A 16,200-nucleotide genomic window follows, 5' to 3' on the forward strand; every position below is an offset into this window, starting at 1 on the left:
TGTTCATTTCTCTAATGAACCATGAACCTAACCACAATTTTGTTCATCAAAATATAATGATGTTTTGTTCCTCGACAGTGAGACGATCTAAATCGACTCCTCAGGATTTTAACTCTTGAACAACACTAGAAATGGTGTGAGGTGTATGGTGACTTTCCCAATAAATGTACATTGTTGCATTCTGCAAATTATGCCTTCGTTGAAAGGTTGAAAAAATTGGCAAAATGGTTCATACACCAGATGACTTACTTCTTGCTAACTATAGAGAAAGTATAGTTTATTCAACATAAAAATCAGGTATATAGCAGCCAAAGCTGAATATGCAATTCGTGCTGCTAATTTAAAGGTCTCAATGAAGAAAGCTTTATATTTGTAAAAGCTGGTGCTGTAAGTTAAGATAATTAAATAATAATTCTACAATAATCAATAGGTTGTCCATATGCCCCCAATGGCAATAAAATTGAATCTTCAGCCACCTGCTTGTACCATTGTTCTTTCTTCTACCAACACAGCAGCACCCTTGATTTTCTTCCCGCTGCTCCATCTTTATCCCAAATGCATCAGAATGATACGATTCCAGCCCATGATATAGGTTTTCATTCTGTTGGCATCCAAAAGAAATGAACCATAGTTTTTACAACATCATCCTAGTTCATCTCAATGAATGCACCAGGTTGAAACTTCTTGTGCAATGCTTTTATGGCTGAATCAATGCGTGTTAGGTCCTGTAATAAAATTAGAACTGGTAAATATACAGGTCAAACTTGTTTTCTTAAAACAGATACTAGAATAGGGAAGTTTCATTCTACCTTTCCTTTGAAGCTCACAATAACAGATCCATATCTGGCTTTGCGGTAACAACCTAGATGTTACAAAGAAGAAAATAAAAAATATAGATAGATAATAGTCATATACTGGTAAACGTCACAACAACTTATAAACTTCATACCAATATAAAGGTCAGGAAATTCAAGGCAAAGCTTTGACAGAGGTTGAGCAATTTCAACCTGCAGTTTAGATGTCCCAACATAAAATCAGATGAGCTCAGGGGAAAGAAAAATTACAGAGAAACAAGACAAACACAGCATATGGATGCTGCATACTCTCATCAGAATAAATTGTCTCATGCTGCCATTATTTAAGAATTTCATCAATGATATTTGAGTACACGTCAATTGCAGCCCTGATCTTTTTATTACAAGGAGGATATCAAATGATACATACTTGCATTTACATAGGCCAATCAGCAGTGACAAAGTAAAAAAAGGATGGCACATATGCTATAACTGAAATATAAAGGAAGGTAGTAATTGTGTCCAACACATACTGAAAACAAAAACAAAACTCCAAAAAATCTTCAAAGCACAAGGGAATGAAATCAAGCGGATGCATCATTATATAGGAAAGTTAGTACTGAGTACATACATCTGTCAGATTGGTTGCCACGTGCTTTGATACATATGGTTCCAGCAATGCTAGTAGGTCACTAGATTTTGCTAATTCAATCCAACAGTCCCACTGCTTTTCCAGCTCCGAAACATTTGTTGCACTAAGAATTATTACATTTTGGCATTTGATCTGCAAAAAAAATAATTATCTCTAAAAATTGACAAGAATTTTCATTATATACAATATAGGAGGTGGTGACAATTAATAGAAGTACAAAAGTTTTCCTTCAATTCCTTCTTAATGTGAAAGTAAACTTCTGGTGAATTACATATAAGGAAACAATTTTCATTAATGATCTTCTGAAAACATACCAAGGGCACAGACAATTTGTCATGATGCCATAATTCAGTTATGCCCTCAGGCAATTGAGCCATCTGAAAGGTGAAAGGCAGGGAAAAATCAATATGAATGAACTACATACTAAAAACATCATGACAGTATAATGTGTGCAACATGAAAAGCAGATTGATGTCCTGTTGGAATTATAGCAATTGAAAAATATATATGTTATACCTTTAGATCCTTTTAGTGTATTTCTTATTGCTTCCTCCCACCCCACTCATATAAAGCAAAGCACAATAAAGGGGTTTCTAAAAAACATGCCGGAAACTGTGAACAGCCCTTCTGAGAGACTTTCTCTAGGCTGAGGCATTGTTAAGAATTAGACCTTAAAAAGTTAATGATATTGGCATTTGTATACGCATGGACATGCAAATCATACTAATGAAGTCATGGTTCAAACGTTCCTACCAAAGAAGCAATTGTTGGGTACATTCCTAACTTATGGTACAACTCTATTAAAAAAACACTGTATTTCTCACTCTCTCCTCCCATGTACCAGACATCTGAAATCAAACAAGCGTTTAATTCAACCAGACCAACATAAATTATAATAAAAAACTTAAACCTGTGATAAATAATTAGCTTATTTTGGTAAGTAATAATTAACCAGAGGTTGAGGGATCTGCATAATGCAGCATGTGAGCCAATAAAAAAGAACTTGTGGGGACTGACTGTCTCGGTTTCCAAAATGACGATTAGTCTCATACCTCATTCCGGTCACCAGTACACTGGTCACCCATGATATGCCTGAGATACTCTTCAAATTCTTCATCAGGAGCCTACATAAAAGCAAATCATGAATTGACAATGATATAGAGATTCCGGGAAGATGAGAAATATTTGAGGAAACCTGAGATAACAAAGAAATTGAGATGCAATCTGAACTGATTGTGTTATTATTTGCTCATTTTCTGATACAACGACAGTTACAATATAACAGAACCCATAACCAAATCCTGTTTACAGCAATATGATGGGCAGTTTCTACTACTTCTAGCAAAAGAAGTATTAACAACTCTAATAGATATTGATGCACATGGCATATTTAGGGAATGATTATAGTTGCCTCAAATTTAAAAGTACAGCAATTGCAGGAAGTAACGCACCAAACGAACACCAAAAGCTTTTGCAATGCCTGCTATGGTAACATCAGAATGCAGTGGACCTACACCTCCATATATAAATACCTACAACAAGTAGGACAGATAAATATGCTGCATCATCATTTATCATCAAGAAATTTCACGCATATAACTTTCTAAGTGTGCGTATTGTACCATATCACTTTTAGATTTTTGTCGCTCAACTTCTTCAGCTACAGAATCTATCTGGTACAGAAGACACAAGTCAAACACCATGAAATTATAATATTAGGTGAAGAATGCCGACTTAGAGTTTGCATGTGGGTCATCATTATCAACAGACTCATAATAACACCTTTAAGTGCTGATGTCTGCAAAGAAAAATTCATACAAACATGTGTAGGACTTCTGCAGAAATGAACTCACATTGTTGTGCACGACAGAAAGTTTAAACACAGACCAACCAATTGAATGCAGCTTCCTACACAAATAGGGGCCCAACTGATCCTCAACAATGCCAAACCTGAGCTATGGAACAGAGTAAAGAAAAAGAGAACATCACCAATACAGTTAAAGGATCTTAAAAAAATTCACTACACAGCATGACATGATATATATTAAAAATTTAAATATATTTAATCCTTTCTTTCCCCAAATGATCATTGAAATTTTGAAATTAACTTTCTTCACATAAAGAGAAAGAATACTGTTTGTCCAAGTTTAAAAGAAAAGCTAATATTTCAGGATATAGAAAGCTCAGCAAGACGACAACAAATCATCCAGCACACAATCAACAGATTCAATAGTAGGTTAAACGCTTGCAAATCCATTCACCAAAGCTTGAAAACAGGCTAAATAGTCTGATAGAATTAAGAAATCTCCCAGTCAAAATTGTAAAGCAGGGCATACAAACTCATACAATACAAGACAGAGTTTCCAATATATTCCACAAAATCCAATTATCCAAGTGATATCGAGGTACTTACAGAATCTCATCTCCCACAACAATTATTGATGCTGTGAGCATGCTATTTTTATGTGAATCCAGGCTAGTCAAACCATTGCTATCCACAGGAAGTTGTCCACCAGTAGATGGCCTTTTAGCCCTCCCAGCCCTCTCTAATCTTCCATCAGCAAGTAAATATGCAGGTTTGAATTTGTAGGAAGAATTGCTAACGCACAGTAATGAGTTGGGAACTGTGTCGTGTATACTCCCAATTGAAGTATAACTGCACAAATAATAAAGAAAAAACTGCACACCTAAATTCTCTGAATAATCACAAACAACTACAACTTAATGTCAACCATGACGGACCAATTATTGAATTCAACAATAGAATGTCTCTGTCAGGTTAATTAGTGAAGCCTTTTAAATAGTTGGCAAATGATGAAAAAAAAAATTGATCAGATATTCATCAAATTATTTCCCATTCTCCCCTATTTTGAGGGAAATGTTAAAACACAAGAAAAATATAGCAGTGAGACATAATAAAATCCAACAATAAGGTTCATGATATTTATTGAGTATTACCCTTGATCATAAAGGCTGCAATAGTTCACCTTGCAAGTTAAAAGGAAGGCCCACACATCTCTGTATAGAAATATAGCCACCATAAGTAAATGAAGCAATTAACATTATCACATTCCAAAAGCACCAACATGTTAAACATGGAAAAAAAACAAACAATACATTTTCCAAGCAATATGGCTATTAAATTAATATGTCAATAGAGGGAAGGAAACCAAATAATGTCCAAGTTATTTAGCTACTTGCCAAGAAAATTACCCTTAGAAAAAGTCAGATTACAGCAAAATGAAAATTATATTTCAAGTTACAAAGTATAAAAACAACAAATTATTGTCCCATTAGATGGGATTGATTACAAGGATCAAACAATGTCCTTGAGCTATATCAAGAAAATAAGGGTTCGTTTACTTGGGTTTTTGTTTCATGTTTTCTTCTTCTGTTTTGCCTTTTCAAGTACAAAATTGTCATCTTGTTTTCAATTTATTACCTATTTTTACACACGAAACATTGACAAAAATTATTTTTGTCTTGTTAGCTTCTACAAATACATGAAAATAGACAACAAATTGAAAAAAGGCGGTAGTTTTGCTATTAAAAAGTGAAAACAGAAAAGAAAACAAAAGTAAAAGGGTACTAAATTTTCAAAAAAAATCTATTTAGAGTGAAGTTTTTTTTTTTGTTTTTAACAAGCTACCCTCAGGTTTTACAAAAGGCTTTCTAGTTTTCTCTAACTATTCATCTACATGGCTAATAACCAAATATGTGTATTTCCAAAAGGTTATAAATCTAAGAGATGTTGTACTAAGGACAATACTGATATGGATGTATTCAGAAGGGGTGAGTTTAGATATATAAGCGAGGAAAAAATGTGCCAAAAGAATAAATAAATATGGTAACGAGGCAGTGCATCTATTAGTGCTACTGCTCACACAACTAATAAACACTATTTTTTGTTCTCTAAATGTTTAAGGGAAAATAAACATTACATCCAACACTAACAAATTTGTGACAGCAGACCTTGTGAACATGAATGGAGATAAAAAAAAAAAACAATAACACATCATTCGGAGGAGGATAACTAGGAGCGTGACAAGGGAAGATATTCTTGCTCTAAAAATATTTTATTAGTTTCTTTATTTTGTATTTCTTGGACTCATTAATGGTATGACTTTTCCTTTATTTTTCTTTATAAAACAGATGCAAATAGTAATTTTAGCCCAGGTTGTACTTGAGCCTATCAAGCCCAATGGATCGAGGAGGTGCAACCAATGAATTGAAATGAAGCAAGGAGCATGAGGCAACCATTAGAGCCCAACAAAAGCCCGTGCTAAGTTCAGCCATATGAAAGACAAGGCAAGATCAATGTGAGCCAAGCATGGGAAGTGTGACAGAAGCATGGATAACATGGAGATGATCTTGATCCTAGATCTAGTCACCTTGTGAGTGTGAAATTTATCACAAAATGAAATAATTTATAACGAAGTTGGCTCCAACCAATAATGTCTTTACAAGAGAATTCTATTCTTCAGATCGTTATATTGCTTCAACATTCAGGTAAGAGTATAGAAAAGCACCAAGCATAAGCACTGCTTTTAATTTTACTTCATTAAAAACATGAAGAAGAAACTGCAAAAGAAAAAAGAATCAAACCTGTATGACCAATCTAAAATGGGATTCACCCTCATGAAAGGTGGCCACCCAGGTGAACTTGGTGAGAATTGTTCTTGACCAACCTGTAAGGACACATGTAAGAATAGAATTGTTCCCGTTTTTGTAAAACCATGGTAATAAAAAATTGGTTTAAATCAAGCATACATATTAAGCTTTTACTTTTTACTAAGCCATACACTTGATATTTTGTTCAAAATAGTTTCTGAATGGACGTGTTTAAGAATAGCCTTGAGGAAGTAAAAGTGGTAAATCAAGATTCTGGTAAGTAATTTGACGCATATTTATATATTGTATTGAATAGAAATTTGAGTAATTTTTACAGAAATGTGTTTGTGTTAGGCTTTTGAAAACATCTTCAGGTTTGGGCCAATATGTGAAAAGAAATATTTTGAAAGAACTAATAATACAAAACAATGTATACTGCCGAACTTCTTGATTAATTTCAATATTCACATGCATTAGACGATCTTCAAAACGAGATGATTTTGCACATGTGCCCAATTATCCTCTCCTCAACAGCTTAGAGTGATCTTTTTATCCATATTCTGATTACTATTAGGTAGAATTCTGGTGATTTTCAAACTAAAAGCAAGATTATACAGAAATTGAGGAACCTAAATTTAGGTTGAATTTGCTCTATGAGCAATTCCAGTGATTCTGAGCTCACTATAGCATAGAAAATTGAAGGTTTATATTTAAGATATTTAATGCATGCTAAAATTGTTCCATGATTGCAGTATTGGCACATCATAAAGTAAACGTAATATGTATGATGCTCATTTATAATGAGATTAATGACAATGCTGAGGTATTCTTGGAACATTCGAAGTTATGAGCTATGCATTTGCCACTTCATGGTATAATAAGTATTGTTCTTGTGATGGTTTAAGCCATTTTAACTTTATTAGATAGCAACTGATTGAGTAATGAGTATGTAGCTTAGCTTTTTCCTTTATAACATCTATATAATAATAATTATATACATGTGCAGTTTTACGAAAGATGTTCATATATTGTGTAATGCTTTTAAATGTGGATTCTAACACAGCCTCAAGCACATTCAAATAAAATCTCTCCTCAAACAAGTTTGCAGAAAACAACATTTAGGTTTGGACAAATAGGAGATCAGAGCATATGTAATTTAAAACAAAAAATTGTCTCATGGATAAGAAATAAGGATACCGCTGTAGGGTCTCCAATTCGAACTCCAAGGAAGATAGCACGAATAGGCTTTTCCTTTAGCAAAGCCTCCAAACCAGATTTGAAATCTAAGCTAATGGTGTCAATTTGCAATCCATATCTGCTCAAGAAAAAAACCATTAATTGTTCCACCTTTAAAGGACTACAAGTCTCCAAGTTAGAAAATTACAAACATAGGATAATATCACTTCAGCATATTATCTAAACTGCAGTGACAAATTAAAAAAACTAGTTTTTAAAAAGAAGTTTCACTCACGTAGCGGCAGTATCATAGGTAAATGAGTTTATTTCTGGGAATGCACAAGGGCTCTCAAAATATATTGTTCGAATTGGAAAATCTTTTAAGTCCCCATTGACACTATTTTGCCCCTTTTTATGCAAGAAATAGCCAGCCCTGAGTATGTGCAACAAAACCTGCATGCCAAAACTCATTGTCAACATTAATTAGCCCATAGCATGGGTAATAAAAGATAACAAATATTAAAACATACTGTTGAATCCTTTCCTCCATTGAAGCTGAATGCAACCTCCTCAATACTGTAGGAAGAAATAGATTACATGCACAGACATCAGACTATCAGCATGTAAAAGATAGATAGTCATCAACATCTTTTTTTTTTACATTCATAATTTAAAACAGGTATGACTTAAAGCAAATGAAGTAGCAAAAAGACCAAAATGTAGGGGGCATCACTCTATGATGTGTGCACTCATCCTTAAAAATCAAATTTCAAATCCCAAATTCTGACATCATCCAATGCAATGTTCTTCCTATAAAGCTACAAGAGTCATTAGGTTGTTTAGAATATCAGCGACCGTCCTTTTTTCATAATCTTATATACAGTTACAAATATAAAAAAATATATATATTTCTAGTTTTCTATCCTCAGTATTCACAGGTAACTTAGACCAAATCGGCATGACTGTCACTCGTTACACCATTCTTTCCAGATAACACATTTCGAGCAACATTTTCAGGTTAACAGACTTATAAACCTTTTTCAAAACAGTTTTCCCCTAAGACAATAATAATCAAGGAAGGAAATTCAATACACCCATACTCCTTAAATAGATCAAACATGAATCAACAATCCAGCAATGAGCACCTAACAACAAAAATCAAGTCAACAGCACATAACACTCTTCTCCTCTTCTGATTTATACTAACCAACAGAAAGGGGGCAAAGGAATCCAATCCCTCACACATGAAATCCAAACCCATCTCAAGCAAAGGTTTAAGATACCAACCCCAGAAATTGAATGTCCCTTTTCAGAGGAGAACTTACGAATATAAAGTCAAAGCTCTCTGAACAACATAGGTGGCGTTCTTGTACTTGGTCTGAAGTCTTCGATCGTCACACTCTCTGATTGCTCTATCGATCTCCATATTGAAAAAACTGAGAATAAGAAAAGGCAGAATCAGAGGAAAAGGGGTTCGAAAAAATAGGAAAATAGACATGTCTTCCAAGAAGCAAACGTGGGGTTGTTGTCAAAACTATACCTTGAAGCGAATTGGAGAAGGGGTGGAGCGAGAATGAAGAAAGTTGAAAAGGGTGAGAAGTGATTGAAGGAATGATTGTGGCGTTCTCAAAGGGGATTGGATTGGAGTGAAAGATTAGATATTTGGGAGGAATTGAACATGCAGAACAGAATGCGGTTAGTTGGTTGGTTATGTGATATGTGGGAATGAGATAACAGGCTGCACAATCCGAACAAAACAAGACAACAAAACAGAAACAATGATGGATGGAGTCTTTCTTATCTACGTTGTGTGTTGTCGGAGCGCAGCGCAGGGAAAAGTTTGTGGCTGCTCCAATAGAAATTTAAGAACTGGATCCAGAGTCACACTCTTTAGCCAAAAGGAAAAAAAACGCACAAGATATTACCCAACTATACCCCAAGGTAATTGTTTCATTTTTTTTTTCAAATGAAAAAATTATTTTAGAAGTGAATCAACTATACATTAATTTGTAATTAAATATTAATATAAAAAATATATTATTGATGGAGATTGTTTCCTCTTATATTACTTTATACTTTACATGTGTTTCACCTACTTAAAATTAATTAATTATAAGTACTAATTTAACAAGTATTTAATGCCTTTGTGTAGAAAAGACGTGTCTATGGATAATATCTTACTATACCACTAAGATTTGCAAATATTTTTTTGTCAACCCATTTAAGTAAGCGAGTCTGAAATATAGAAAGAGATTTGTTAGGATTAGCCAAAAATTGGAAATATTTTCTTTATTTATTTTTCTTTCTATTCTCATACTGATTCCTTTTTATAAAATATTGTTTTGGTATTTATACGGACTGTTGTTGTTTCTTCTTCGTTTATATTGATACAAATATTCGCAATTAATAATGAAGTAAATAAAATATCAACATATATATGTATGGAAGGAAGATAAGATAACACCAGGTAAAATATTTGATACATTAAAGTGAATCTTTGAAGTAAAAAAATATCAAATGAATCAATTATTTTAGCTCAGATATATGTCGTTTTATCTTATAATTTTTATATCTTTCAATTAATTGTCTTATTAATTTATTATTGTGTTTTTAACTTCTGAAATACATTGTTGAACAAACTTTTTGAGAGCAAATTTTTTAAAACAAATTTTCCTAAACGTATATAATACTTTCCGAAATATTTTTCCATAATGATTTTTTTTTAATAAGCTTTCTAAAACAAAATTTTATTTCTTCTAACTATAACGTTCTCCCTCTCTTCTTCTTATGCAATGATGGTGCAGCGAGAAAGAAGTAGTCAGGACAATTCATCATTTCACCCAATTGTAGGGGTGCACGTGCAGGTTAAAAAATAGGCAGTGCAGAAAGTAAAAGCCTAGTTATTATTCCATATATTAGTGTTTTTCTTCCTGCACCCGTGGTTTAATCTTGCACCCATGGGGTGCTGAAATTACCAATTTATTCTTAATAAATAAATAAACTCGACAAACACCCTATTTCTCGTCAAATTGAATCTCTCAATAACTTCCTCTCATCCAAGAAAAAATCAATGTGTCACAGCCAGTACCAATATTATTATATTTTAAATTATATAATTCAAAATACAATATAAAATTTATATGTCAATTTGTACAATCCCAAACGTATTTCTAAATTTATACAAAATTTATATTTCGAATTACACAATCCCAAATGCATAAAATCCAAATTTTTGTATTCCAAATTCCACAATCTGGAATTGAAAAAAAAGCATGGACTATTGGGACTTACATAATTATGGAGGTGTAGGAAGAAATTTTCATTAGATTAAAGACATTTTGGTATTTCTAAAGCCCAAAATTGCCGTTTCTAAAGCCCAAAATTGCAGATGGTCAGACAATTGTACAGGATCCTATAACACTACACGGTCAAGACTGTTTCTTACTGCACCTCCTCCACATGTTCTTCTGCCACCCCATATTAGTGAAAATGCATTTCTATCTTTCTTGTGTCACCCAATACAGTAACTTTCGGATTATGTAATCCGAACATGTATTTTTGAAAAAAAAATTACAGATTACATAATCCGAAAGCTAAAAAAGACTTCCAGATTACATAATCCAAAAACTAATTATGTATATGAAAAAAAACTTCCAAATTATGTAATTCAGAAGCTAATTACGAATTTGAAAAAAAAACTTCCGAATTACGTAATCTGAAATATTACAGAAGAATATTTTTAGAAATACAAAAATTTATGAGGTAAGAGAATACGGTGTTGCAGGAAGAAACAGTCCACGTCCAAGTGTTGGTATCAACTACTAGTAAGTATATTACACAGAATTAACCACCCAAAGTCTTGAGACAAATTCTCCCTGCACCCCCATGGTTTCATCCTGCACCCCTATGCGGTAGTGAAATTACCATTTACCTTTAATAAAACAAAATAAATAAATCCTACAACACTCCGTCTACTTCTTCTTCATCTTCTCAGCTGCACCGCACACCTTATGAAAACACTGCCGTACACCTTATGAGCCAGAAGATTTTGGTAGTACAAGTATAATGCTTAGATCTAATAAGACTTGCCTTTCGTTTTCTAAAACGAAGAATAAATTAGGTGTTCAATAAATTTGTCCAAAGCAATGGTGATTGTGCTTATACTTATTTGGCTCCTATTTATGTTAGTTTCATAAACAACTTACATGATTCAGTCACTTTTCATAATGTAGTTGTATAGCAAATTTGGAGTCTAAGCTGATTAAATAATATGAGAAATTTTCTTTTCTAAACGAAGGAAAAAGTATAACTACAACATTGACTGAGCATGCCCCACTTCTTTTTAAATCATAATAGCAAGAATGTGAGAATATTGGTATTATGTATATATTACCTTATAGCTGAAACTGTAGGTGGCCTCTCCAACCCATTCTATCTTCATTTGATACCAGCTAACTCAGCTACACGAGAAAATTAATATACGTGAATTATTGCAAAAAGAGGCACACAAGTAGACTGCATTTGATACTGGAAAATCGATCATTAAAAGAGTATCATGGCAGTCAATATTAAAGGATAAAATTGTATTAATATATTTTGTATTTTCTGAGAGGCTTCAAGGAACTGAAAGGGATTAACATCAGATTTTTTTCTATAATAGATGCTTACATGCATGTATTTGTAAATTTGCAATTGTGTTTGTCTGTCATATTGACTAAAGTGTAACAAAACAACTAATATAACCATACACCAAACCATGTAACTCCATTTTTAAATTCTTTACCTTTTCCTACACGAATACCACAGGGCATGAACTATATGCAAGTTGTCTCATAACTTACCTAGGAAACAAAGAAACAAAATAATAACGGATTCTAACATATTAGTGAAGAAATTTACAACTTTGGGAGGAAATCAAAACCACTCAAAGTTTAAAACAAATACATTAATCTTGTTGCACAACCTATTAATTTGATGTTTAATCTGCTGAGTAATACAGACATATATAGGAGTATTACTCAGCACACCTACTTAGCCACATGCTTACTGGATACGTGAGAAGCGTAAAACCATTCCCAGGCCACCACCAAATATATTGAGCTAGAGTTTTTGTACCCATGCCCAATGGCCTCTAATTAAGCAATTGAAAATGCAGATTTAGGCCTTAAAAACTAATATGTGCACTAACTGGAGGCCAAATGAAATCAAACTTTTTTTTAAATTTGAAGTTTATTACCAAACCTTTTCAGGAATAAACAAGGTATCATCGAGTGACAACCATAGGTTACTTATATTAGGAAATTGCACTAGTCAACCAACAAAGCAAAGTTCCAATGTACCAACTGTTTGTGCTTCATGCAAAGCATCCCTTACCTCTTGGGGAAAAATGATAACTATGAATGAAATCAGAACTCAAATGTTGGGTCACAAATTTTGCCCGATTTATGACATTACAAAACACATGCTCCTGCCAACAATACATTGCTGATGAAGTGCTGTGTCTAAAGCTCCTTTAAGTTACCCCATATCAACTTTCCCTAATTTACAAGAACAACACAACACGTCAAACCAAACCCACTAAATCAGAAAAGAATAAATGAATTAATAAACCCTTCCCTCTGTTCTTCCATTTCAATTGTGTTTTTGATAGAAACAATTCCTCCCAGTGGAATAAGCCCATTTTTCTGTTTGAGTTTGATTAGTAAAGAACGGGTGTTTGGGGAATGGCTGATTCTTTTATAGGGAAGTGGGGTTGGCTATATTTTCCCTTTGTAACTGATTCTGTTAGAAGGGAGTGAGGTTGGTTACATATTTTCCATTTGTAAGAATGTGGGGATCATCCTGTGAATCACTGGAGTGGATATTTGGGGTAGAGAGATTCCTCTCTTGTTTGGAGAGCTCTGCTCTCTGGAAACTTACCCTCTTGTCTTTAAATTCTGTTATTTTGGTTATCTGATTGGAGGCACACACTGTATTAGTTTTCCAGTTTTCATTTGACTGTTGTATTACTGTCAACAACACCAACTCGCATTTAGCACAGAACCTTGCCATCAAGATCAAACAACACAGCAACACTAATTTGATCACACTAAATTAGCACTCCAATAAATCACTTTGGCTTCTCAATTCACAAGAATATTTTAGTTTTTAGTACACTTAAGACAAAGTAAGTTTCTACACAGAGCACCATTCCAATGAAGCAGTAACAGTGAGAAATATTTACTTTAATCACGACAAAATAAAGAACCTTAAATATTGATAATCAACTAAATTAAACAACAAAAACTGCATCAAGAAAATAACTGATTACCAAAGGAATTCAGGATTTACAGTGAAGACAAAACTTATCTATGAAAATAATCGTGTTATTTACAGCAAAAAAAAAATCAAAGGGAAAATGCACAGCACAGAAAGAAGGAAAACCTTTAGAATGCAGGGAAGTGCAGGGAGGAGAGAAAGTAGTATATGGTTTGGTGCTTAGCGTGTGAAGAAAGAAGGATAAATTCATATTTCTCCATTGACTGTTTAACAACCATGGAGCAACTGCTAAAGCTTCCAGACCAGCTGAAAATTAATTCATATTGGCTTCCATGTTCTGCAACCAAATTTCCCAATTCAGAACTTCATATACCAGAACAACTCGGCCCTGGACTAAATTTTACTGTAACCAGGTATCTTCCGCACTCTCCTTTCTCTCATCTTACTTCTCACAAGGGAAACATCAATCCATCGCTCTGCTGCTGCATAGATGTCAGACAACAACACATAGTTAGCTGCATTTAGAGGCTCAAACTGAAAAAGTCGACTAGCAACAATCTCTCCCAGCTCTGAATCACCATATAGTTTACATGCCCCAAGAAGTGCACCCCAGGCACCAGCATGAGGCTCAGGCATTAATTTTATAAGTTCATAAGCATCCCTTGTGTGTCCTGACCGGCTTAGAAGATCAACCATACACGCATAGTGATCAGGCGAAGGACTAACGTAGTATTTTTGCTTCATGGATTGGAAGTATTTCCAGCCCTCATCAACAAGCCCAGCATGACTACAGGCTGTGAGGATGACTGTGAAGGCCACCTCATCCGGAGATAGCCCTTCAATCAGCATTCTGTTAAACAGATTCACGGCCTCTTCCCCACGCCCATGGATTGACAACCCTTGTATCATCGAACAATACAAGACTAGATCTCGTTTAGGTCTTTCCTCAAACAATTTCGATGCTCTCTCCATGTTTCCACACTTTGCATTCATATCCAGAAGCGCTGCAAGTACATGGTCCTGCTGAACATCGATACAGCTCTTCATTACATAAGAATCAACCCATTGAGCGAGTTCTAAATGCCCCAACTGCGCTGACGCCGACATCAAGCTAACCAGTATGAACTCATCAGGCTTCACATTCATCGATTCCATCTCATGAAACACTTTCAACGCCTGGTTAGGCTGCCCATTCTGAACATAACCCGATATCAAAGCAGACCAAGCAACAACATCCTTTCCTGGAGCACGATCAAACAAGAACCTCGCGGCCACCATGTCACCCACCTTGGCATACCCATCAATCATGGTGGTGAAAGAAATAGCATTCTTCTCCGGCATAGCGTCAAACACATCCCTAGCACTACCCAAATCCCCCACCTTGACAAAACCCTGCAACATCGCATTCCAAGAAGCCACATTTCTCTGCGGCATCTCATCAAACAGCTTCTCGGCCTCCACAACATCCCTAACAGCAACATACCCAACAAGCATAGCAGTCCAGGAAACGACACTCCTATTAGACATTCCATCAAACAGCCTGCGAGCATCAGCAATCTGCCCGCATTTGCCATACATGTCGATCAAACTGGTGGCCACGTAGAGATCCCGGTGGAGTCCACACCTGAACGCGGACCCATGAAGCGATTTTCCTTCCCGCGGTTTGCACGTGGTGGAACAGGCCTTAATGACAGGAGGGTAGGTGAAGGTGTCGGGAAGGGCGCCGTGCGCCTTCATGCGAGCGAAGGCCGAGAAGGTGTGGGAGAAGAAGCTGTTTTGGCAATGGGATTTGATGAGAGTGTTCCAGAGGAAGGTGGAAGGGGTGAGGACACGGAGGAAGACTGAGGAGGAGTAGGAGAGAGTGGAGAGGGTGTGGGATAGGGGAATGAAAAGGGAGATGAGGAAGTGGTCTTGCTCGAGGCCTCGGTAGATGATGGAAGCGTGCACTTGCTCCAGCTGTTCACTGCTCTTGCACGCCTGCAGAAGGGTGGTGATGCTCGCGCCTGAACCAAGACCACCAGAAGAAGACCAGTTATGAGAGATTGAACGCATGGAACTGCAATTAGGATTATGTAATAATTTCTTGAATGAATAAGAACTTTCTTTACTTTTATCTTGATATGATAAGTAATTTGTTGCTTAAACATGTTTATATATTTCTTGTGTAACCAGTTATGATAAGTGATTTCGTTAAAGTAATAATTCTGATGCCGAACAAGGCATATATAAATCCGATAAATTCTGATGCCGAACGAGGCATAAATAATACCGATTACGTTAAAGTAATAAGTCTGATGCCGAACGAGGCATATATAATTCTGACTACGTTAAAAGTAATAATTCTGATGCCGAACGAGGCATATATACTTCTGACTACGTTAAAAGTAATAATTCTGATGCCGAGCGAGGCATATATAATTCTGACTACGTTAAAAGTAATAATTCTGATGCCGAACGAAATAAGTCTGATGCCGAACGAGGCATATATAAATCCGATAAATTCTGATGCCGAGCGAGGCATATATAATTCTGACTACGTTAAAAGTAATAATTCTGATGCCGAACGAGGCATAAATACTTCTGACTACGTTAAAAGTAATAATTCTGATGCCTTGCGAGGCATATATAATTCTGACTACGTTAAAAGTAATAATTCTGATGCCGAACGAGGCATAAATAATTCCGATTACGTTAAAGTAATAATTCTGA

The 16,200-nt window shown here is 35.1% G+C and overlaps 2 protein-coding genes across 9 annotated transcripts; both read right to left on the reverse strand.

Moving 5' to 3' along the window:
* Positions 1-260: 260 nt before the first annotated feature.
* Positions 261-9,197, reverse strand: LOC137814477 (phosphoadenosine phosphosulfate (PAPS) reductase family protein). Of its 4 annotated transcripts, none has more exons than XR_016522922.1 (17): positions 8,774-9,197; positions 8,559-8,669; positions 7,764-7,809; positions 7,529-7,686; positions 7,255-7,372; positions 6,052-6,134; positions 4,405-4,464; positions 3,860-4,102; positions 3,300-3,401; positions 3,069-3,119; positions 2,898-2,978; positions 2,499-2,570; positions 1,761-1,823; positions 1,426-1,578; positions 950-1,007; positions 810-862; positions 261-725 (listed from the first exon to the last, which is right to left on the reverse strand). XR_016522922.1 is itself a non-coding variant. In XM_068617247.1 (17 exons), the coding sequence occupies exons 2-17, from the start codon at positions 8,657-8,659 to the stop codon at positions 648-650; spliced, it is 1,515 nt and encodes a 504-aa protein (XP_068473348.1). In that variant the 5' UTR covers positions 8,660-8,669; positions 8,774-9,148; the 3' UTR covers positions 261-647. The 4 variants fall into 4 exon arrangements, 1 of the variants encoding a protein (XP_068473348.1); XR_016522923.1 differs by having other exon boundaries at positions 3,069-3,115; positions 3,300-3,396; positions 8,774-9,148; XR_016522921.1 differs by having other exon boundaries at positions 3,069-3,115; positions 8,774-9,148.
* Positions 9,198-10,447: 1,250 nt separating this feature from the next.
* Positions 10,448-15,688, reverse strand: LOC137814478 (Pentatricopeptide repeat (PPR-like) superfamily protein). 5 transcript variants are annotated; one of them, XM_068617251.2, is made up of 4 exons: positions 13,657-15,611; positions 12,607-12,770; positions 11,627-11,693; positions 10,448-11,263 (listed from the first exon to the last, which is right to left on the reverse strand). In XM_068617251.2, the coding sequence occupies exon 1, from the start codon at positions 15,541-15,543 to the stop codon at positions 13,885-13,887; it is 1,659 nt and encodes a 552-aa protein (XP_068473352.1). In that variant the 5' UTR covers positions 15,544-15,611; the 3' UTR covers positions 10,448-11,263; positions 11,627-11,693; positions 12,607-12,770; positions 13,657-13,884. The 5 variants fall into 5 exon arrangements, with proteins under 5 accessions (XP_068473352.1, XP_068473353.1, XP_068473349.1 ...); XM_068617252.2 differs by lacking the exon at positions 12,607-12,770; XM_068617248.2 differs by having other exon boundaries at positions 10,448-11,693.
* Positions 15,689-16,200: the final 512 nt, after the last annotated feature.

This window comes from Phaseolus vulgaris, chromosome 1 (genome assembly GCF_051622355.1).
Source record: "Phaseolus vulgaris cultivar YP4 chromosome 1, ASM5162235v1, whole genome shotgun sequence".
Taxonomy (NCBI): domain Eukaryota; kingdom Viridiplantae; phylum Streptophyta; class Magnoliopsida; order Fabales; family Fabaceae; genus Phaseolus; species Phaseolus vulgaris.